Source organism: Pogona vitticeps, chromosome 2 (genome assembly GCF_051106095.1).
Source record: "Pogona vitticeps strain Pit_001003342236 chromosome 2, PviZW2.1, whole genome shotgun sequence".
In the NCBI taxonomy this organism is placed as follows: Eukaryota; Metazoa; Chordata; class Lepidosauria; order Squamata; family Agamidae; genus Pogona; species Pogona vitticeps.
In genome coordinates, this window is record NC_135784.1 from 282,071,928 (window position 1) to 282,096,817 (window position 24,890).

Consider the following 24,890-nt stretch of genomic DNA (forward strand, 5'->3'; position numbering starts at 1 on the left):
TCAAATCCTACTTTACCATTCAGGTAAATATTTAAAAAAGGGCTTAGTTCCCAGGTAAGCATATCATTAAGAAACACAAGCAAAAGCAAGGAGGAGGAGGAAGTGACAAAGATGGTGTGGCACCTTGAAGACTAATTGCTATGTGAGCTTTCATGGAACGTGGCTACTTTTTCACACATAAGAGTGAAAATACAGAGACTACATGGGAAAACATTCACACAGGGTTTTAAGATAAAGAGACAGCAGTGTCTGGGAGGCTTGAGTTGCATTTCACGCTTGGGCTCCAGTATCTTGCTCAAGAACGTAATATGAGAGACTGGTCAGTAATTACTGAGTACTGTGGGATCCAAAGAGGGCTTTTTCAACAGTGGTCTTCTTACTGCCTTCTTTAAGCATGCTGGGATCCTACTCTGCTGGCAAGGAGGCATTCACCATTCTTCTTACCCACTTGATCAGTTTCTTTCTGGTAGCTTTTATAATCTAGGAAGGGCATGGGTCCAACAGACATGTGGTAGCCTTCACCTCTCGCAAGAGTCTTGTCCTCAGGCTTCAAAAACTGAAACTCATCTATTAACACTGGCCACAGTAACATTCACTGGACCTGAATCAACTGCAGCATCAAAGTCAGAGCTATCCAAGCAATTTGGCTGTAAGCTTTTAAGTTCCAGCCCCTACTTTCAACCAGGCCATTTTTTCTTCCCCCTCTAGCCCTCCAGGGGAGCCCAAAGCACTGATGTTACCCCAAGGGGAGCCCAATGAGGATTCAGAAAAAGGCAGGCCCTTCAACCACAAAGCTCTGGTTAGCACAGTTCTCAAAGCTCAGCAAGGGATGGATTACTCTGGTGTTTACATTTTTTGCCTGCCAAAATGGGATACGTAGGCCGAGGAGGCCTGACAGCAAAGGAGGGGCCTGTTGCTGGGAGGTGGGCTGGCAGCTCTGGAATGAGGTAAATAAACAGTCACAGAGAGGGGAGTAGAAAGAATAAGGCAGGAGCACCCACTGACCAATGAAAGGTCCATATCCTTTGAAATATTAGGTCTCCATTAACATAATAAGCACTTGAAAATGGGATGGGATGTGGAAAAATGGATCCAAGTCTTGAGTCAAGTCCAAATCTTCAAAACAAAAGTTTTGAGTCAAGTCTGAGTTGACCTGCTAGTGAGACTTACCGTATTTTTCAGTGTATAAGATACCTCCATGTATAATACGCCCCCACTTTTCTAACCCAAAATTAGGAAATCTAAGTGGGACTTAGCAAGTGTAGGGGGAAGGGATCAAAGCGCTGCAGGATCGCTTTGATCCCTGCTTTCTCCCTTCTTGCTAAGCCCCACAGGGCTTAGCAAAAGGGGGGGAAAGGGATCAAAGCAATCTCGCAACTGCATGATTGTTTTGATCCCTTTCCCCCTTATACAGCCACGGGGTTGCTTTGATTCCTTCCCCCTCCTTTTGTTAAGCCCCATGGAACTTAACGAGCAGAGGGGAAAGCAGGGATCAAAGCGATCCTGCAGCGCTTTGATCCCTGCTTTCCTTTTGCTGAGGCTTAGCAAGTGGAGGGGAAAGCAGGGATCGAAGCCCTGCAGGAACAATTTGATCCCTGCTTTCCCCTCCACTTGTTTTTGTACTCTCCTCAGTTTATTTCTGTGTATAAGACGACCCTCAATTTTTAGTCTACAAATTTTAGACAAAATTTTATACACAGAAAAAGACGGTAAGTCTGAAATGACAGCATGTCATGACTCACAAGTCCCCATCCCTGGCAGTCAGACTTGTGAACAAAGCCTATTTTAGCATACAGTGACCAATCATAAAACTAAGCATGCTGGAAAGCAAGATTTCAAAGTGAGAAACAGTAACGCTAAAGAAACATATTTTTCACCACTCAAGGGAGCACTACTTCTTAACAGAAACTAAGCATATTGTCTATTTTGGCCCACTTGTTGGCAGTTATCATTATATTCTACTACTTAACTGCATACTGGGTGGATCGGTAGTGTCCTTAAACGTTCCAGCAAACTTGCTGTCATTAAGGTAAAGGTTCCCCTTGACATTTAGTTGGGTTGTGTCTGGCTCTAGGGCGCGGTGCTCATCCCCGTCTCCAAACCATAGAGCCAGCATTTGTCCGAAGACTGTTTCCGTGGTCATGTGGCCAGCGCAACTAGACACGGAACACCGTTACCTTCCCACTGTGGTGATACCTATTTATCTACTCGCATTTTTATATGCTTTCGAACTGCTAGGTTGGCAGGACCTGGGACAAGTTACAGGAGCTCACTCCGTTGCATTGATTCAATCTTACGATTGCTGGTCTTCTGACTTTGTAGCACAGAGACTTCTGTGATTTAAACCGCAGTGCCACCACGTCCCTGTCTGCTGTTGTTAAACCTTCCAGCAAACGTGGGTGGTGATAGATTCTCTTTTATTTTTGGATTTTAAACAGAAGTTCAATTTCTGGGACACTTTAGCTTTGAATTTTGTAGTTCAGCAAGGGGACTGGACCTTAAGTCCAAAGGTCCCTTCCAGCTCTATAATTCTACCATTCCTATGAACTTGTGATCTATCAAGCTTAACACAGCTCATCAACCAAATTTTATAATACCTTAGTTACATTTCAGTAAGCCTCCTATTTTTGCTGCCTGCCGAGGTCTGAAAGTGAAAAGAAGAAGAGGGAGGGAGGGAGGGAGGGTCAGGGAGGTGGAGAGAGGGAGAGATGAAAAGAAATCATGTTGCTGGTAAGCTACTGAAAATAGCTAGTGAGCTACATTTGGCTTATTGGGTCATGAGTTGTAGAAGTCCAAATGCTGAAACACAAAGAGTCATGGAATAAATGCAGCTACCTCTCTTACATGAAACTTCTGGACAAGCCCTGAGGCTGCAACAAATTGCTCCTTTATATGAGCACTTTTTAAAAAGTCCTGTAATTAATGCAAAATTAATGTTGATGCTTCAATTATTTTTTTATGGGCAGGCATTAAAACTACTTATCCCAATTCATTTCCCCTTACCCTGGGAATACTACTACTACTACTACTACTACTACTACTACTACTACTACTACTACTACTACTACTACTACTAATAATAATAATACTAATAATAATAATAATAATAATAATAATAATAATAATAATAATAATAATACAAAACTACTTTTTAATGCTTCTGTTCTAGAGCATAAATCACCACATCCTGCCCCTACATAATTTATAGCAATTCTTCCTGGTGTTGCAAGTCTTAATATGGTTGAAACATCCATAACATTATCAATTCTAGTAAAAAGTCAAATTTCATTGACATCAGAATGTTACAGAAAACATGAGCAGGCTTAGAATTCTGGCCTATACTTTTGTCTGTAATAGTTGTTATGTGCCATCAATCAGAACTGACTTATAGCAACTTTTATATGGCTTATTTAAGGAGTGACGTTACCAGATTCTCACCCCAGTGAGTTTTTACAGTTGTGGGGATTTGGACCCAAGTCTTCTGAGTCCTAGTCCATTACTCTATCCACTATGCACCACTGGGAACCCTTGTTTAACTACTTCTCACAAAACACTGAATAACTCTGAAGCTGGGAGTATAAATTTAAGGCTTACTCTTATACACCCACACCCCATTTAGCAAGACTGAAACATCCCACTTGTCTTTTCAGGGATAATATCATAAAGATGAGAACTTAGCTTGTCCTGTCTGGGAATATTAATAAAAACGTACCTCTTAGCAGTTAATTGTATCTCTGCTCCTTCGTCTGAAATGGGTTTTATAGTATTAAGTGATTCTCACAATACCTCTGGGTGAGATGTAATTATTATTCCACGTTTAATAGACAATTACTTGTAACAGAGGAACAGAGACTGAGGTTAAGAGAGAGAGAGAGCGCTATATTTTTCAATGTTCTCCAACTTCCAAAATATTTAAGATATTTGAAGAGTTATGGTTTAATAGTGGGGACACCCACAGTTGGAACAATTGCCACTGAAGTAAAAGTAATAGAAAGTGGAAATTTTATATTTAAGTGCCTGAAAGGCCATTTAAGACATAAGAGGTATCGGGATGAGTTATAGCAACTTCCAATTTTTCATGCTCCTTCCTCTGTTCTTTCCTTATTTCACGCCAAGCAGGAGATTAAAAGCTTCTACTCCTAATTTTAAGTGTAAACAGTTCTTTGTTATAGCCAAACTCTGGGAATTGGGGTTTGTTTAAACTGCAGTTTCATGGGGAGGGGAGGGGGAATAATCTTAAATTTCTGTATATACTCAAGTAAAAGCCTAGTTTTTCAGCATAATTTTTTGCTGAAAAAGCGCCTGCCTCGGCTTATACTCGAGTCAGTGTCAAAATTACATGTTCTCCTCTGCAGTGCAGGTGTTCTCCGGACTCCCCCACTCATCTACGGGCGTCTGCAGCCTCTGTGGGTGGTCCGATGACCTGGGTTAAGTACACTGCATTTCTGCTTCCAGGACACTCCCATCTTCCTCCTTCTACATATTCTATGTACCCACCTTCCTCCTCCATCCTCCATCTCCCTCCATTTTATTACGCAGCAGTAGAGCAGTGGATAAGTGTAGCATCCGGTATGAGTCCTCCCTCCACAGGCAGTGAAATGTGTCTCGCAGCTCAGAAGGGCAGTATCTTTAAAAACATTTAATCTACGAATGCCTCAATTAGTGTAATTGTATTGGTATCTATTTTTATTTTTGAAATTTACCAGTAGCTGCTGCATTTCCCACCCTTGGCTTATACTTTAGTCCAGGGGTCAGGGAACTTTTTTACCTTTTACCCCCTAAAAAATGCATATACGCCGACATTACCCCCTTGATTTGAAAGGAAGGAAATCATACATTACAGTGGTGCCTCGCTTTACGACGTTAATTCGTTCCAGCGAAATCGCTGTAGAGCAAAAACATCGTAAAGCGAAATTAAAAAGCCCATTGAAATGCACTGAAACCCATTCAATGCGTTCCAATGGGCTGAAAACTCACCATCCAGCAAAGATTCTCCATAGGAGTGGCCCTTTTCAGTGCCTGTGCAGCGAGGAAATCAGTCCCTAAGCACAGCAGGGGGCCATTTTCTTCAGCCGGTGGGCATTTTGAAACCCGACGATCAGCTGTTTTTGATCGTCGTAAAGCGAAAATCGGTTCCCAAAGCAGGGAACCGATCACCGAACTAGCAGGATGCACAAATTTAATAAAGATGTGCACTATTTTTGCTAGAATACATTGCACACAAGCCATGGGGTGGTATAGGGACTAGTAAGGTGTCCAATGTGCCTAGCAAGTTGCATTAAATTTTTGCTAGCTTGCAGAGGATTTAATTATCATCAATGGCTGCCAGAGTGCTGCTAGCAATGATGTGCTTGCTAGAGATAGCCAAGGCAGAGTTGGGGGGGGGGGGCTTTTCCTACCACTTTAATCATTCTGTGTGTGCTGTGCAAAAAGGAACAAACCAGGCTAAAGGTCATGTCACCCACCCTTCTGTCACAGCCCAACATCAATGGACCAGCACACTTTTTTTATCATCATCAATGGAAAACTCAGCAGTAGCCAAAGGACTGGTGAGAGCACCTATATATTTTATTCAGGGGAGATTCTGTAGATTAAATGCTTGTTTAAGTAAATATCTAACACAACACACACACAGATGATATGTGCATGGATTTTTCAAATGATTATGCTTACCACAGTCAAAACTTTTTTTTCTGCCCACTCTCCATAGGAGTGGAAACACAATACTGTAGTATCAGAAAGAAGTGGTTTCACAGAGAAGCTACACATTGGTGTAAAGGAATAGGTGGGAATGCTCCCTCAGTTCACTCATTCTCAAACTGTTTGTCCCACCTGTCATCCTGTTGTTGCTTTAAAATGCCAACCAGCCAAGTGGTAAACAGGAAGTTCTAGACTGCCATACATATCAAAAATATATGAGACACAAGCTTTGGGAGCAGGCACGGACTCCCTTCAGCACAGGTACATTGTAGAATCCACTGTAGAATTCAACATGCAGGGTGTGTAACAAAACACTGCAGTGTATCCTTAGATCCCAGAAGAATCATTCAGGATTACAGGAGATCATCTATGCCTTCCTTTGGAGCCTTGGAAGTAACTCGTTACAATTGGTAAGTTACTCATAATTATTCTTTTTCCAATAACCAGGGCATAAATATATTTCATTAGAACCGCATTGTAATAAGAACAAGCTCATCTTGATTGTGGTGGTATAACTATAACAGTTTCAGTTACATTTAGAGTCACAAGAGAATTCGGCTTCACTGATTATGAGTCTGTTTTGCACCACAGGCCAGTGTCTTGTAACATTCAGGTGCTTTAAAAAAAGGTAACTAAAAACAACATTTTAGTCATTAAAAAAATCTAACAAGAGGTTACATTTTGATGAGTTACTTTCAAATATTTGCAACTATTCTAACTGCTTTTGTGGGCCTTTGAATGGCAACTCCTTATTTTTTGAAAACATCTTTCTAAACTCTTCTTCTTCCACAATACTCTGAACAGTAGGTAGTTACATCCCCAGGTTTTCTTTGACAGCTGGAATTCCACACTTCATACATCCTGAGAATATTCAGTTCTCATGGTGCTGTTCTTTTTTAGGTCGAAAGGCTGTAGTGAGATTGTCCCTTAGGTTTTTTTAAAAAGTGGTATCTTGCAGCTTTACACATCTTGAAGTACTCCAGCTCCTACCAGCTGGCGATCCCTTTTTAAACCAAAGTAATTCATTATCTTTAAATAGCAAGGGTTGCAAACTTCATCATAAAAGAAATGGTGACGACAACGACAATAATAGCAATAATAATAACAGCAGCAGCAGAAGCAACAACAACAACATGTAAGTGCAACCCACCCAACATGGCAAATCATCAGGAATTAAAGGGATTGTAGTCCAAAACCTTTGAAGGGCACAGGTTCCCATTCCTGGCCTACACTATGGCCAAAATCCTGTTGTTCAGTGATGATAAATGGCACTAAAACAGGCCCACTGAAACAATAGGGATTTGTTGCCTCAACTCCCCCATAAGTTTATTGATTTAAATGGGCCTACTCTAACAGTGACTTATTATGTTAAAACAAGCTGCAGTTAGAGTAGGCCCACTTGAATCCATGGAACTTACACACAAGTTGATTCACCAAATCCCCATGGATTCAATGGGCCTGCTCTAATGAAATTGACTACAACAGGCAACAAAATGTTGGCCTATACCCCCTAGAAGTCAGATGGTGGTGGAGGAGAACTCTTACCTTCAGGAAAGACACCTATTGTGATCTTATTTCATTAGCAACAAAAATAGTCAGGCATGAATTTGGTTCACTGGTATTTTATTTATTTATAGCTCACTGAAAGTGTGGAATTTAGGACAGAATGTCATAGCGGGAGAAGGGTTCTTTGATTGTATCTTTTTTCCCCTTTGAACACAGAATTGGCCATTCTTCTTTTATGAGACTGTATTACCCCTGAGCTACAAAAGGAGAGAACATCTGTGTAATTTACATCCTGGACTTAGAGATCGGAGGATAACGGATGATGAGACCAAGGGTGTTTGGAGAGCGCGGTGGCTTTGCCAGGCCAACTGGACCAATTTGAGGCTTCTCCTCAAAGCAAATGAACAACATAAGGGAGTGGGGAGTGAATTTAATTAGGATAGGGGAAAGGATTTACACTCCAAAATGCTGGGATAGGGATTTACATTCTAAACACTGGTCTATAAAGCCTGTGTCCTGAGCACACTCCTATACTGCAGCGAGTCCTGGACCTTTTGTGCACGGCAGGAGAGGAAGCTGAACACCTTCCATATGCGTTGCCTCCGACGCATTTTTGGTATCACCTGGCAGGACAAAGTTTCAAATAGAGTAGTCCTAGAACGAGCTGGAATTTTCAGCATGTATACAATATTGAAACAGCGCCGTCTACGTTGGCTTGGGCACGTCGTGCGAATGGCTGATGGTCGGATTCCAAAAGATCTCCTGTATGGAGAATTAGTGCAGGGAAGCCGCCCCCGAGGGAGACCAGAGCTGCGTTACAAGGACATCTGCAAGCGGGATCTGAAGGCCTTAGGAATGGACCTCAACAGATGGGAAACCTTGACGTCTGAGCGTTCAGCCTGGAGGAAGGCGGTGCATCATGGCCTCTCCCAATTTGAAGAGACACTTGTACAGCAGACCGAGGCAAAGAGGCAGTCCCGAAACAAGCAAAACCAGGGAGCTGGACAGGGGACAGATTGGATTTGTCTCCAGTGTGGAAGGGATTGTCACTCGAATTGGCCTTCTCAGCCACACTAGACGCTGTTCCAAGACCTCCATACAGAGCACGATACCATAGTCTCTCGAGACTGAAGGATGCCTACACTGTTCTGATCTTGGTCAGGCTCTATTTAAACATATAAGCAAGAAACCTCCACCTTATCACATGTGTTCATACACTTAACAATCACATACTATGAGGTCAAGACAAAAGGATGGCCAGGTCAGGATGGCACCACAATTCCTATATTCTCAACTCTCTTAAAAACTACTTTTGGTCATCAGCCTGAGTGCATCTGCATCACTCAAGCCACAAAGCTAGCACTGCTAGCAATAACAGTTCAAAGTATTATGGACTTACTGTCCACATGCAATCCATATAAAGAAGGGTGTGAGTAGTTTGCAGGATATACTTTATTTTTATAGCATGTTGTTTAAAATTTTTAAGCATCACATTTTAATTAGACCATTCTCTTGTTATATGCTGTCAATTTGCTTCCAACTTGAATTATGAATTAGCAACCTTCCAAGGGTCCTACTATTAACAGCCTTGCTCAAGTCTTGGCAAACTAAAGGCTGTGATTTCCTTCACTGAGTCAATCCATTACTTATTTGTTCTTCCTCTTTTCCTGCTGGCTTCAGTTTTTCCCAGCAATATCTCTTTTCCAGGGAACTCTGTCTTTTCATGCTAAGCCAGAAGTAGGCTCATTTTTTTTTGCTTCTAAACATAGTTCAGGCTTGATTTTATATCATACCCACTTATTTCTCTTTCTGGAGATTCATGGTACATAAAGCTCCTCTACAACATCACATTTCAAATTGGTTAATCTTTTTTCCTTTCTCTACTGTCCAGCTTTCAATCACACAGCAAAGAGGAATACAGTATGGAATATAGATACTGTGTTTCCCCGAAAATAAGACAGGGTCTTATATTAATTTTTGCTCCAAAAAAAAAAAAAAGCATTAGGGCTTATATTCAGGGGATGTTTTATATTTTTCATGTACAACAATCTACATTTATTCAAATACAGTCATGTCATCTTCTTCTGGTTGCTGCACAATGATGGAGGGCAGGTTTTCACTTAACTGGGACTTATTTTGGGGTAGGGCTTGTGACAAACCCAGACCTACTGGGATCTGCCACACGTTAACTAGGCTGCCACCAACCATTCCCTATAAGAAGTCACACAGACCAGGGATGGATTTTTAAACAAATAAAGAACAAGGTTTATTTAAAACAACACACAGGGAAAATAAAATGATCAGGTGAATAAGATTTAGTAACGTGGCTTAGTTTCACTCATACATACACACAGTTTGGTTCACACAGAACCCTTAACTTGAAGCACAGACCCTGAACCTATCAGTTCTGGCTAACCAACAGACACCTGAACCTATCAGGTTGGTACTTCTGACACACAGTAGTACCCTGTCTGACACACAGACTCCCACACCAGCTTCTTCTTCCCAGCTGCTGCTTCTTCACATCCCAGCGTCTCCCCTTCACCACACAGGCTTCACATATATATACAGTACAGCCCCTCCTCCTGATGTCCCGCCTTCCACTCCCCATAGGATGGAACTTTCCCTCCAAACCCATGACAGACAGGTAACATCAGTGCTGTATGTAACACCTCCCCTCTTTATAAGTTGTTTTGTAGGGGGAAAGCTAAGGTGCTTTTTCCCAAAAAAACAACCTGGATAAAACACACAACAACAGTTATACATACCATATCATACTTACTTATACTTACATTCTAAGTTAACCATAGCAATTAGGCATTTAAACATTTACCATATACATTACATCAATTTACCTTTATTCATACAAACCAAGTTCAAAAAACAGGTACATTTAACCTTTTGTCACCAATATATATACATAGTCCATGTTTCTTTCGCCGTCTTCATTCTTCAGGTCTTCTTGACAAGGCGTCAGCAACACAGTTCACTGACCCTCTGACCACCTTCACTTCAAAGTCATAGTCCTGTAGGTTTAAAGCCCACCTCATAAGTTTGCTATTGTGGGTTTTCATTGTCTTTAACCATTGCAGTGGTGAATGGTCAGTGCACAGAACAAAATGTCTTCCCCAGATGTAAGGCTTGGCCTTCTGGATCGCGTAGACTATGGCCAAACACTCCTTCTCCACGGTTGCCAAATGTCTCTCACCTTTTTGAAGTTTCCTACTCAGGTAGGACACTGGATGCTGGTCACCATTCTCATTCTCCTGGCAAAGAACTGCTCCTACCCCGCTGTTAGACGCATCGGTGTAGATGATGAACTCCCGGTCGAAGTCTGGAGCACGCAGGACTGGATAGTTGATGAGCGCCTGCTTCAACCTCTGGAACGCCTCCTCACAGTCGCTGGTCCACGGGATGCGGTCATCAGCCGTCTTCCTCGTCAGATCGGTCAGCGGAGCCGCAATCTCGCTAAACCTGGGGATGAACTTTCTGTAGTAGCCCACCAACCCAAGAAATGATTTGACTTTTTTCTTGGTGTTGGGTCTGGGCCAATCACGAACAGCTTCTATTTTGGCCTCCAGGGGTTTTATCACTCCTCCCCCTACCATGTGACCCAAGTATTTTATTTCTGGGCTACCCAGCTGACACTTGCTGGCCTTTACTGTTAGCCCTGCTGCACTTAACCTCTGCAGCACTAATTCCAGGTGTATCAGGTGATCTTCCCAGGTATTACTGAAGATCCCTATGTCGTCAATGTAGGCCACTGTAAAGTCACTGAGCCCTGCCAAGGTCTGGTCCATCAGCCTTTGGAATGTGGCTGGTGCATTTCTGAGACCAAAGCTCAGGACTCGAAACTCATAGAGACCAAAAGGGCTGCAAAAGGCAGTCTTTTCTTGATCCCTGGGATCAATTCTTAATTGCCAATATCCCTTTACCAGGTCCAATGATGAGATGAACCGACAACCCCCTATGGTTTCAATCAGGTTGTCTAGCCTGGGCATTGGGTAGGCATCAGGAGTGGTTACACGGTTTAATTTCCTGTAATCGACACAAAACCTAATGCTCCCATCAGGCTTGTCCACAAGGACTATCGGAGAGGACCAAGGACTAGAAGAGGGGACGATTATGTTCTCCCTAAGCATCTCGTCCAGCTCCTTCCGCACCTTGTCCCTATAGGGTCCCGTTACTCGGTATGGGGATACTGCCTGCGGGGGTGCATCCCCTGTGTGGATCCGATGCATCACTCCCTTCACTATCCCCGGCTTGTTGGAAAACACCTGTTGATATTTACTAAGCAGCATTTTTAGTTCTTGCTGCTGGTCTTGGGTGAGTGCAGGACTGATCTTTACCTCCTCTGGGTTGTATTTTACTTCCCCTCTACCCTCCCAGAAGGGTAATTCAGCTTCCTCACTCTCAGCTGCTTTTATCGCAAATAGAACCCTCTGTTCCCCTCTGTAGTAGGGTTTTAGGGCATTCACATGAACCACCCTCCTTGCTTGGTTCTCCTCCTGCTCTATTAGGTAGTTCAGGTCTGACATCTTGGAAATGACCCTATATGGTCCTGCCCATTTGAGCTGCAGTTTGTTCTCTCTGCAGGGCCTAAGCCAAAGCACTTCCTCCCCTGGGTCAAAGTGCCTCTCTCTAGCTTTGTGGTCATACCATGTTTTCTGTCTGTCCTTCTGAGCTTGCAGGTTTTCTGCTGCCAGCTCTAGATTTCTCTTTAGGTCATTCATCAAGGTGTCTATGTATGTCACAACGTCTTGTGGGTCATCCTGAGTGATCCGCTCCCAATTTTGTTTGATCAAATCAAGGGGCCCTTTCACCCTTCTCCCAAATAAAAGTTCAAATGGACTGAACCCGGTACTGGCTTGTGGCACTGATCGATAAGCAAACAAAAGGGATTGCAGCTTCTGGTCCCAATTGTTTGGATTCTCTGCCAAGTAAGCCCTAATCATGCGCATTAGAGTCCCATTGAACTTCTCAGTTAACCCATTACTTTCAGGATGATAGGCAGTGGTTTCCTTGTGCTTAATTCCACAGATTTGCCATAAGCGTTTCATGAGCTTTGATGTGAACGATGCTCCCAAATCTGTGATTATTTCTGAGGCAAATCCCATCCTGGACATATACCCCACCAAGGCATCTGCCACTGTGTTAGTTTCAATGTTAGTCAAGGGTATGGCTTCAGGGTACCTCGTGGCATGGTCCACAATGGTGAGAATGAACCTGTTCCCCCTCTTTGTGGCCTTGGGCAAAGGTCCCACAATATCCACCCCTATGCATTTGAACGGAGTGTCAATCACAGGCAAAGGGCACAACTTTGCTTTGGTCCTGTCGCGGCTATTCCCCTGCCTTTGACACACATCACATTGTTTACAGAACTCCCTGATCTGCCTCCCTATGTCAGGCCAGTAGAAATTCTGTGTGATTCTCTGCTGTGTTTTGTTCACCCCTAAGTGTGCAGCAAACAGGTCAGAGTGCCCCCTTTGTAAGATCATGGGGCGATACTTTTCAGGTACCACCAGCTGACTTCTGATCCCATCTCCCCCTTTTGAGATATTCCTCAGGGTCTCTCTATATAAAATCCCCTTTCTCTCTAGAAATCTCACTGGGGTTTCAGGTGTTAGCTGGGCGTCAGTCACCTGTTCAAAACACTTCTGGAGAGTGGTGTCTGCCTTTTGCTCTTGTCCAAATCTGCTGTCTGTGGTTAAGGTTTCCACCACAGCTTCTGAACTCCCCCCTGCTTTCGTCTCGGGCTCATCATTACCCCCCTGAACTGTCCCCGTGGTGGCTTGTGAGCGTGTAATCACTAGCACCCGTTTCACATGTTCAGCCAGGTCATTTCCCACGAGCACGGCTGCTGGCAGAGTCGATGAAATCGCTAGCCGCCAAACTCCCCTCCAGCCTTGAAAGTTGACAGGTACCTCCGCGACTGGGAGTGAGATTATCTGCCCCTCAATCCCTGCTACCTTTATGCTCTCATTCGGGATTATATATTCCCTAGGAATAATATCTGGATGGCACAGGGTCACCTGAGAACAAGTGTCCCGCAGCCCCCGATACTGACGGCCAAGTATTCCTACGTCCACCCCTGCTGTCTCAAACAACTGAGAATCTGTTCTCACGAGCAAGCATCGCTTGACCTCCACAGGAGGACCACCTTCCTCAGCCTGATCAGCTGATGCAGCCGTTCCAGACTGAGCAGCCATGGCAACAGGCTCCCTCAGTGACAATGAGCCTTGCTCTCTCTGGACACAGAACACAGCTTTTGGCTTGGTTCCACTAGAATCCTGAGGCACAATTCCTTTTAGCTGCTTTAATTTCTCACACTCTGAGATTAGATGGCCCTTTCCCTGACAGAAATAACATTTTCTGGTGTATTTTGATTCTCTCTCATCTTGTTTTGGTTTTCCCTCCAAAATCTGAGGTCTTGGTTTCATGTCTGAGGGCTTCCCTTCACCATGGGCCCCTCCCCCTTGCTGGCTTTTCCCTGGTCCCTGAGAGTACTTGCTGTAGGTTTCTTTGGGTTTACCTACAGATTTCCCCTCACCCAAGGGCTTTCTTATTTGCGAAATAAAATCTGCGATCTCGGCTGCTTCTACCACAGATTTTGGTTTCCTTTCCCTCACCTGGAATTTCAATTCCCCATGCAGGACTGAATAGAACTGTTCCAGTGCTATCAAATCTTTAAGCTGCTCGTAGGTCTCTGTCCCCTCCTGAGATAGCCATTTCTCAAGCAGCCTCACCAATTGGGCCCCCACTTGGGTAAAAGTCTGCTCTGGCTTTTTGGTGATTGACCTAAATCTTTGCCTCAGCTGTTCCGCATTTATCCCATGTCTTGCAAACACCAGTTTTTTAAACTCTGCAAAATCTTTCATCAGTTCCTCAGGCATCTCGGCATAGACCTCAGCCAGGCTACCACTGATTAAAGATCGCATGATGGTCATCTTCTCAGTTTCCCTCACTGAGAAGTCCACAAACGCTCTTTCCACTAGGGAAAAGAACACCTCAGGACAATCTCCCTTGTGGTACACAGGGAATTTCTTCAGGTCAGCCTTAGACAATTGGCCTCCCTCAGAATCCCTATTGTTATTATTGTTCTGGTTCATCAGTTCCAATTTTTTTAATTCAAACGCCATTCTTTCTTTTTCCAGAGCAATTTTCTCTCTCTCTCTCTCTAATTCAAATTGCCGTTGTTTCTCTCTTTCCTCCATTCTTTCTCTCTCTAATCTTTCCTCCATTTCCCTCACCCTCAGTTCATGCTGTTGGGCTATGAGCAATTTTCTGAGTTCTGGGTTCTGCTCTCCTGTGCTGTCACCTTGCACTGAGCCAAATTCATCCTCAGCACCTTGGTCAACCTGGGGGTCTTTCACTTCACCCACTTCTGTCATCTGGCTTCGAGTCAAGGGCATAATCCCCCCTCAGAACAAGCTGCTTTAAAAAGTCAAGCCTCAAAATAAAACGACCACTTTTTTTTCTCCCTTTTGCCTCAGAACCAGCTTTCTATAGATTACTGCTGTTCTTCAGCACTACTGTAACTTGCAACAGTTGCGAGCCAGAGTCTACCCCCCTCTGCTGGGCCTCTCAGCAGACAAGCTAGCTCACTGCTATTTCACAGTTTTGCCTCAGCTTTTTTCCCGCCAAAACAGGCTGCCTCAGAGCACCTTAATCTAGTCTCCCCAGTTGGCACGTTCTTCCACTAGCGCACCTCCCCGTGAGGTACACCTAGAAGATTACCTACGCGCCTCAGACTGTCCCTGACTAGACCCCCCTTGCTCTGGGCACACTTGCCAAGGCTTTGCTGGACCGCTGGACAACTGGACCAGTCATATCCCACACGCTGGACACCAATCAATGTGACAAACCCAGACCTACTGGGATCTGCCACACGTTAACTAGGCTGCCACCAACCATTCCCTATAAGAAGTCACACAGACCAGGGATGGATTTTTAAACAAATAAAGAACAAGGTTTATTTAAAACAACACACAGGGAAAATAAAATGATCAGGTGAATAAGATTTAGTAACGTGGCTTAGTTTCACTCATACATACACACAGTTTGGTTCACACAGAACCCTTAACTTGAAGCACAGACCCTGAACCTATCAGTTCTGGCTAACCAACAGACACCTGAACCTATCAGGTTGGTACTTCTGACACACAGTAGTACCCTGTCTGACACACAGACTCCCACACCAGCTTCTTCTTCCCAGCTGCTGCTTCTTCACATCCCAGCGTCTCCCCTTCACCACACAGGCTTCACATATATATACAGTACAGCCCCTCCTCCTGATGTCCCGCCTTCCACTCCCCATAGGATGGAACTTTCCCTCCAAACCCATGACAGACAGGTAACATCAGTGCTGTATGTAACAGGGCTTATATTACGAGCATCTTGAAAAATCATACTAGGGTTTATTTCCAGGTTAGATCTTATTTTGGGGGAAACAGGTTACACATTATACATATGATGACCAAAATCTTGTTGCTTAGAATAGTAAGTTGCACTAGAATTGGTCCACTGAATCTATGGGGATTTGATGAGTCAATTCTTTTTTCAGCTCAACTGAATAAAATGAGCCTCTTCTAACTTACTTTAGCATAGCAAGTCACATTTAGAGTACATTCACTTGAATCAATGGACTTTGTGGATGAGTTGGCTTATCATATCCTCATGGATTCAGTGGACCTACTTTAATCCTTTTGCTTAGCTTAGTAAATCACACTAGAATAGCCCCCCCATCAAATATGTATATAATATTGTTATCTATCCTATACCATTTCATTTTGATTCAGCACCATTATCAACTAAGAATCAACTTTCTAAATTAAATTTTGTCTTTGTTGAAATTTTACAAAAGAGACATTTTCTTACATCTCTATACCAGTAATTAACTCCTATTTGTATATAATAAGCTTGAATTATATCTTTTAATTGCATTTTTTAAATAAGTGACCTTATCCCTCAACTTCAGCAACTATTATGTTTCATCATGTTTTAACCTCAGGGGTGTATTTTTTTTTTTTGCTTGTTCCATAGACCTTAAGATCAAGCAGAATACAGTTCCTGTAAGAAATTGCCAGAATCAGACATGTAAGAACTTGTTCAAGAAGAATTCTATTTTTAAAAAGACACTAATGCTCTTCACCCTCACATTTTAACATTGAAGGAGGTCTCTCAAGAAAAGCAATGGCTGAAGTGAGAGGTGAAAATAAATCTACTGAGGAAAGATATTTTGAGAACATCAGTTATAGGTAAGTGACCTTGTTTTCTACTTCATTAATTGCTTCCCCAGATTCCAAGACTTGGCGACATATCCTCAAAGTGTGTGAGACCGCAAATGGTTATTTTTGGGTTGTTTTTCTTTTAACCCTGCAACATAAGACTGGCCAATGATAAATTCAAAAAACAAAACAAAACAACATTTTATGTAGATCTGCAGCTTAAGGCTTAGGCCCTGTTTTGAGGTCCACTCACAAAAAATCTAAATATTTTTGTCTGGTGGAAAATTTACTACCATTGCTTAAAAATTTCAGCTGTAGCAAACTTGCATGGTATAGGTTATTAGTTTATTGGAAAAAAAATTGCTAGGGGTTGAACATAAAAGTTGTACTCTATTGCTGAGCTAGGATTCCATATGACAATCCTTCACTTTTCCAATTAACATAAAACAGCAAGGCAGATTTTGCAAAGTAACACAGTGAAGAAAAACAAACAAAAAAAATCAACATTGTAGATCAGACAACGACAATCAAGTAAGGAGCTCATAAAATCATTACGAGATTTGTCTTAAAAGCAAAGAGGTAAAAACAACTCACTAAATTAAGATTTTTCTTGACAGCCATAAATTATGCTTTAAAGACATCCACTGTTGTATTTTACCCAGAGGTGTGTCTACTGAAGAAAACGTTTATTCAACATATAAAGGTGGTTGCCAATGGCCAAGTATTCTGGTCTCTGGCTTGGTTCAAATGGGGGTGCGGTAGGTAGTTTGTGTCCCATGAAGTCCTGGGTTTATGCAATGAACAAAACAAGCATTTCCTGCAGCGAAACCCTTGTTTAAGTACAGCAGCTCTTTTAATGATCTTACCATTAACATCAGTGTAAATGTTATCTTCTCTTTTGAGGAATCACAAAAGAGATTCAAGAAGGTCACTGTGACCTTGTACTCATTGGGCATCTTGAAGTCTGCTGGAATTATTGGCCCTCTCCAAGTACAGCCAGCTGGTAAGTGAGGTCACTGAATGTGTCGTCAAGGTCATCCAAAAAGCCCAACTGTGCTCTTCAATTCTGCTAGTTTCTCATCTTCCTTCATCTCTTTCTGAGTTTGCAACATGGGAGAAATCAATGTGGCTGTTGTGGGAATTATCTTGATGGCTGGCCAGCAGCACCCCAAATTACTTAAAAGTCATCACCTCTCAAAAATCACTTTTACTGCTTAGTAGAGCAAGAGGAACTCCCAAGACATGCAGGCTAATTTTCATAAGGAAGAGAGTAGCTACCATGCCACAACACCAAGCACTGTTGAGTGAGTTCAACCTGCTTTCCCTTATGTCCCCAATGGTTTATGCATGTAGTGTAGAAGTGCAAGCTAACATGAAAGGGGGAAGATCCTTCATTTGTTACATATAGAGCCAAATCTAAAGTTCCAAGTTAAGAATGTTCAATAAGAATAACGGGGGGAGGGAAATAAACTCATGAAAGAGAAAACATACAAAAAAATTACAAACAAAACAGAACAGCTTACTGTCCAGTAACCTAAACTGGACAATCTTAAAGAAATCCCCAAATTATTTGACAGATGCAAGGATCATCCATGGTATTCTGTGGATGATACAGTTTTACAGGTCATGAATATAATTTTTTAAATCTTGAGACATCTAGAGAGAAGATTAATGGAGGCTTGGGTACATCTTTATGGGATGTGTTTCAATACCTCAGAAATTTGATTCTGAGGAACCTTTCAAAAACACCGGGAACCTGGAGAAATAGGTGAAATTGGGAGAGGTTTTCAATCTACTCGAATATAAAGAATAAATAGGATGAATTCCACCCTGTGGACATGAAGGAAGATTGATATGTAACAGGCTACTATGTAATGGGGGCTTGTGCCCATTAGGTAAGATCAGGTGCACTGGACTTTTAAAAAAGATACATGTTTTATCTTCACATATCAGTTCCCAGTTTTCTTTAGTTTCTGGTTATGTACTTAGTTGTAAAACATCTCTTGAAGAAATGGAAGGAGCATTCTGGTAGTGCTTGAAAGGCACCCTGTCAAAGAGAGGGAGTTGGCAAGTGGAAAGAAGAACACGATGCTCACATTGATTCCAGGACAGTGTCAGGAAAACCATGTTCATAGCCTGTGGCATAATTTCACATACCCTTTGCACTTATTAACTCTGTCAATGATTTTTAGAAGAAAAAAAATAAGTACAATTCATATTAAGTGCACATCTGAGCCAAAATACACTGACTACTAAATAAGAATTCTCAGAAATGCTTTGATTTCCTCAGCCTATAATACGTATAGCTCTCTCAGGCACACTATGGGACTCTCATTTTCCATAACAGAGAACCCAAGAGCATAGATTTTCAGGAGAAGCTATCATCCTTTCTTAGTAGTGAGCACAAGCAATCCCACTGACATTACCAACGGGAAATGCAAATAAACAGTTCCAGAATATAAACAGTACAAGCATCATTTTCCAATCCATGGCTAAAATATGGACCTTTATTTGAAAGATGTGTGACAGATAACAATGTCTTTAACACATTATATCTCACTTATCTTGAAAACACTATAAGGATTACTGTAAATGAGATGCAACTTGATAACACAAAACAATATTTATTTGTTTGTTTGTTTTACCCTGTCTTTCTCCCTAAAAAGGACCCAGGGTGGCTGACATAATTAAAAATAGTATTTAAAGCTAAAAATAATGATATGAACAGGCAGCTTACCTCATTAAAATAAAATATTTAGAGCTAAAAACTATAAGTATACAATGCTAAGAAAGATCAAACAAATACCACTCTGAGGAAGGGTAAAAAAAAGCAACACACACACACACATACAAAAACCAAAACAAAAACACATTCAAAGCAGAAAGGTACAACAATTCATTTAAAAATCCCACTCAGGCAGCAAGTCACTGATGGAAAGCTTGCTGGAAGAAAATATCAAAAACAACATTATCCCCTTGGTTCAGATTAATTAAAGTCTTTATAGGTATTTATTGTAAGCCACCTAGAGTGGTCGAATAAGACCAGATAGGCAGGATAGAAATCAAATAAATAAATAAATAAATAAATAAATAAATAAATAAATAAATAAATATATGAGACTCATGGATATGGATATCATTCTGGCCTTTCCCTCTTTTCCCCCCTCTTCCATTTCCCCCCCTGTTCTTCTGCACAGGACAGCTCAATGTTTTTTCTAGTGGAATCTTGAGCACATTTTTTTTCCTACTGGAAATAAAATCACCATAAACCATTCAAAAATCCCTGTGAGATTTCTCAGGGGAAGGGGAAATCTGCCACAGAGAAATTTTGCTGCTAGAAGAAAAGTGGGATCTTTTTCTCAGTTTCTCACTGAGGGCAAGAGGCTGTGAGATTCTCATCCCTATCGGACGCTCAATATTCTACTCTATTGTGAGTACTCACAAAGATCTTTCTCGCAAGCCAGGCAGAATGTCAACTTGACCCATGTGTCTGTAGAAGTAGATTATGATTCAAGAAAGCACATGTTGAAATGAATATGTAAGTATCTCAAAGATGCTATAAGATTTCTTTCGTTCTTTTGTCTTTTTTCATGGTGGAACTCCCTAACAGGGACACCCCTTTGAAATCTTGATACGCAAAAGAAACTTTACAGAGTGTTGAGAGAAACATTATCAGTTGCTTATCGGTTACTGTACTGTTGTACAGGAAAGCTGCTATGACTAGTTTAAAGATTACGAATCCAGTGAACAGATACCTCCATTCATCTTCATTATTAAAACTTCATTAAGCTAGTTATTAATTTGCCAAATCACATTTGTTTTTCATTACTCTCATTCATTTTCCAGTCCTGTCAGTGGGAAATGTGCTTCTGTTGCTACTACTTCTGAATCTGACTAGCGTTCCATTCAAATAGCACACATTTTCAAACATGCTACAATCCCCCAGATCACCAGACCTGTCAAATTTCAGACAGATGATAAAAATGGGTTCCACTGGGTTGGGGGAAAACGTTTTTGGAAAATACACTTACATAGATTATGTGTTTCAAAGAATAAAGAACTCACCAGGCACATAAATGGACTGAGGTAGGTCTGTCAAGCCCAGTCTTTGCAAACATGACTATACTGCCTGCAGATGGTGGTGGGATTTGTAGTCCAAAACATCTGAAGGACACTGAGTTTGGGAAGACTGGTCTAACTGATAACTAGTATAACTGAAGTACACTTCTCCCTTTAACAACACTGGGGTTAGGGGTGCTGGGCTCCCATGCAGTACAAAATCCATCTATAATTCTTATGCCCCCCCCAAAATGTAACTACAAAGCACAAACAGATGATTCACATAGAGAGACAGAGAAGTTCTCTCTATTGCAGTTCCCTTACATGGTGTTGATAATCCTTTCCGTACAGTACTATGTGTAATGAATCTTAAAAGTTCCTTATGACCTTCTGATCTAGAGGCTGAATTAGCGACATTGTGTTTAGGAGCAAGCAGACCATTTTGGCATTTTGACATCTTTTGTGTTGAACTCATGGGGTTCTGGGTGGCTAGGGGCACTTGATTAGTTGTTTGGTTGATTGATTGATTGATTGATTGGGAAGAAATCCGTATATAACCCAAACCCTGTTGTTTGGGCCCATGCAAATCAAGGGAGAAGGTGTACAAACAGCAAAAGGGAAGGGGTGAGATAGGGGAGGCAGCAAGGAATGGGTTGAAAATTCTTCAAATAAGTATAAGAAACAATGTATTCGCAAAGGCTTTCACGGCTGGGATCTAATGGTTGTTGTGGGTTTTTTCGGGCTCTTAGGCCGTGTTCTGAAGGTTGCTCTTCCTACCCAGCCACGAGGACCGGTGATCACTACACACAAAAGACCAGCTAACAACACCCATCAATCACAAGTGACAGATAATCCCTCCTCCTTATCACAACAACACCCCCACAACAAAAACACACTGATCACCATAATCACCCATCTCCCAAAAAGGACAAAAGCTGATCTCACAGCATAAATACTCAGCTCCCAAACAAACTGCACCAGAGCACAGAGTGTTGTCCTCTGAAGATGCCGGCCACAGAGACTGGCAAAACGTTAGGAACCTTCAGAACATGGCCTAAGAGCCTGAAAAACCCACAACAACCAAGTATAAGAAACGCTTGCGTGATTGTCTTGCACAAAGACTGAAACAACTAAGAAACAGGAAGCGCTCAAATGTCCACAGAGAAGGAATTTACATAGACCAAAAATGAATCTTAATCTCCCTCTTTTATACATCTGAACATGCATTTTTGTGAAGAAGATGACTTCAGATCTTAGGACTGACTTGAGCTGAAGATTGGGAAGAAATGAAGAATTATAATGTCTGCCTCACTTTCCCTGCTCCCGCTCCCTTTCCCTCTGCCGGTAATGATCTGGCATATTCTGGGAACAAAACAACAACAAATAACTCAAAAAGAACAACAAACAAATCTAAAATACTTGGCACAGATTCAGAGCTTCCCCCCCCCCACTATGAATGATTAAATCATCACAATCATGACAAAAGGGATGAACTGTTATGAAAAGGAATGAATTGTTATAAAAGAAAATGAATTACTACAAAGCGAATGAGGTGCCCCTCTATAAGATGCAATTAAAGATGGAAAAGCAATGACGACCACCTCCAAACGAATATAGGGCCCATGTGTCGGAATTCTACATTAAAAGAAAAAAGTAAGTGGAACCTCCAATGAAGACAAATTTAATCTGCTTTGGTTCACCCCTCTGAAGCAGCTTTCTCAGATGGGGTGCCCTCCACATTTGTCTGGCAAGGATGCTCTACAACAGTGGTTTCTAACCTTGGGTCCCCAGATATTCTTGGATGACAACTTCCAAAAATCCTGGCCAGCACTTCTGGTGGTGAAGGCTTCTGGGGGATTGCAGCCCAAGAACATATGTCTTGCCCAAGGTTGAGAACCACTGCTCTAGCATCTGTTCTCAGAAGGCCCAAGTCTTGGGACAATAGTGGCTTCAGACACATTTCTCCTGGTGGGAGAAAAGACAATAAAAGCAGAGGAGGGGAAGCACAGTAAGGAAAGGAGGTGACGGTGGCACCAGCAACAGTGAAAGAGTGCATAGTAGTAACGGCAAATTGGTAGCAGCAAGCGCCTTTGGGGGTGGTGAGGTTATGGCACCCATGGCAGGCTGCCAAGAAGACTAAGAAGGCCTGCATCTCTTAGACTATAATCATGCAGGTATTTTATTTCTGGTAACCATAAGCTCCTCCAGGAGCCTGTCTGGATTCTAATGAATGCAAAGAGATATAAATAATGCTTAACTAAACACCAGGTGAGAGTGACACAAAGAGGGCTGCTTTTTCTCGTCAGGGTCTCTGTAACTTGCAATGCTTTCTGTGTATAACTAGCATCTGTTCCCTTTCAGAAGCAAAGTGTGGACATACTAGCACATGCAGCAAGAATAGAGTGATTGGCAGATTGTTAAACAAAAAGATGCAAACATCCTTTTGATGCTTCTAATCTTTAAAAATCCATGCAGTAAAGCAACAGCCATTGTCATTTTGCACAACTGACATCATGTACCCTACGTTAAAGCATCATTTGTGCTGTTTTGCTTAATGTGGAGAAACCCAGTTCTCATTCTATTATGTCAAAAGCTTCCGTGGTCCCATCTATCGCACTGTGCTTAGAATGTAATACTTGGGAAAGTGTTTTATTAAATCATAATCAAAATCATCATTATCATAGGCATCCGCATATATGGAGCACCATCTGCCATTCTTGGCTATGCTGCTTAATGACATCCAGAGACTTACATACAGTATTATCAACTATTTCCAAAACATTTTTTTCTACTGAAACATCCCACTGACTTTTACTGTTCCTTTTAGGTTCACACATGACAGAGTTACATTTTTTTTTGCTTATCTGTCCAAAAATAACATGCCAATCTCTCTCTCTCCTTTACAAAGAGATTTTCATTAAACAAGTATCTAGAATCAGTATTGATGGGTGTGGGTGTGCTTGTCTAGATACTTTAGGAAGCTGAGAATGCTTTACATTCCCAATACCTTTACATAACTTTACTGAATACGCAGAAAGGCTCAAAGAAATCCCAGTTTAAATCACAGTCAGAACAGGAACTGTCTACTGCTATTTATCACAGACATCACAGTACAGCAGTGTTGGGGGTGGCACAGAACAATGCTATTATGGGAACTTTATAGCATTAGAAATTACCATCACACAATCCAAATACTAAAAAGAAGTGTTGTTGGGATGCTTGGAATAATTATTTAATTATTTCAACAAACATTTTATTTTACAAATATAGCCTCTCAGCATCCTCACAATAGCAGGACTTCTCATTATGTGTACAACAGTAGATATTCAAACAGCTGTTTGGAGTGAACTTCTGGGTAGCTCAGTGGTTTCGGTATCTGACCGCAAAGCCAGAGTTTGGGAGTTAGATTCTCCAATTAACAGGGGCTGGACTCAATAACCGAAAGGGTCCATTACAGGACGACGACAATGATAATGAGAGTATCGTGGAAACAACTTTTCCCAACCTCTACCTGAAAATCCAGTGCGAAAGAGTGCGTATGACACTGCTTAGGCCAGAGCATTCAGGAGAAAGAGTTAACACCACCACACACCTGCACATGCACATGGAGTCCCTCGGGGGGGATCATCTCTTCATTTCTATTTAACATCTATATAAGGCAACTTATATAGTTTGCCCAACCTATTCATTCATCCCAGGCCAGACAATTGAGGATGCTGACCCTGAGAGACGCACAGAAAGAGAAGACCAGGAACCAAGCCTTCTTGGAGTTTGTACCACACCTCTAGAATAAACTCCCACCCGCGAATCGCCTGGCCCCTTCACTGAGGTCCTTTAAGCAATTGTTGAAAACCTGGCTATTTAGACAGGCATTCCCTGATATTATATCAACAGAACACTGAGTTCAGCCCTTGAACTATCAACTTCACTATCTTGAAACTTTGTAATTTATTTGTTTTCTATGTTGTATTTTTTTCTTTTTGCAATTCATTTGATTAGCAGATGTCTATTCTCTTTCACATCATGTTGTTGTTTATATGTCTATTATTTTATGTGCCCATCATTAAACCCTGTTTTTACCAGCACCCACCACTGCCATGCATTTTCACTACCAAGCAGGGATTTGAAATTAGGTACTGTATTAAGTCCCTCACCCTATACACTACGTCATACTGGCTTGCAAATTGAAGCAACTGTGCAGTTTATAAAAAATTTGTCTAACTACTCAAATAGTGTTCTTCTGCCCGAAAAAACAATTTGCAACAGTGCTCTTAAATTCATGAGTATGTAAATGCTCTAGAGAAGCACAGAATGGCCACAATCCAACAGACCTATTCAAATATAAGGCTGCAAGTCCAAACTCAGTTGCTAGAAAATAAGCCCTGCTGTGCTCACTGA

General features: G+C 41.9%; 2 protein-coding genes across 3 annotated transcripts in view; both read right to left on the bottom strand.

The window, feature by feature from the left end:
- Window positions 1–21,993, bottom strand: part of LOC144586390 (uncharacterized) — a 439,742-nt gene extending 417,749 nt beyond the window's left edge. Inside the window, exon 1 of the mRNA XM_078384550.1 lies at window positions 9,633–21,993. Within this exon, the coding sequence (XP_078240676.1) occupies window positions 10,152–14,618 (4,467 nt within the window). The 5' untranslated portion in view covers window positions 14,619–21,993 and the 3' untranslated portion in view covers window positions 9,633–10,151. The remainder of the gene's footprint in view (window positions 1–9,632) is intronic.
- RGS7BP (regulator of G protein signaling 7 binding protein) overlaps window positions 1–24,890 on the bottom strand; it is a 76,215-nt gene that overhangs the window by 40,667 nt on the left and 10,658 nt on the right. The window lies entirely within an intron of this gene.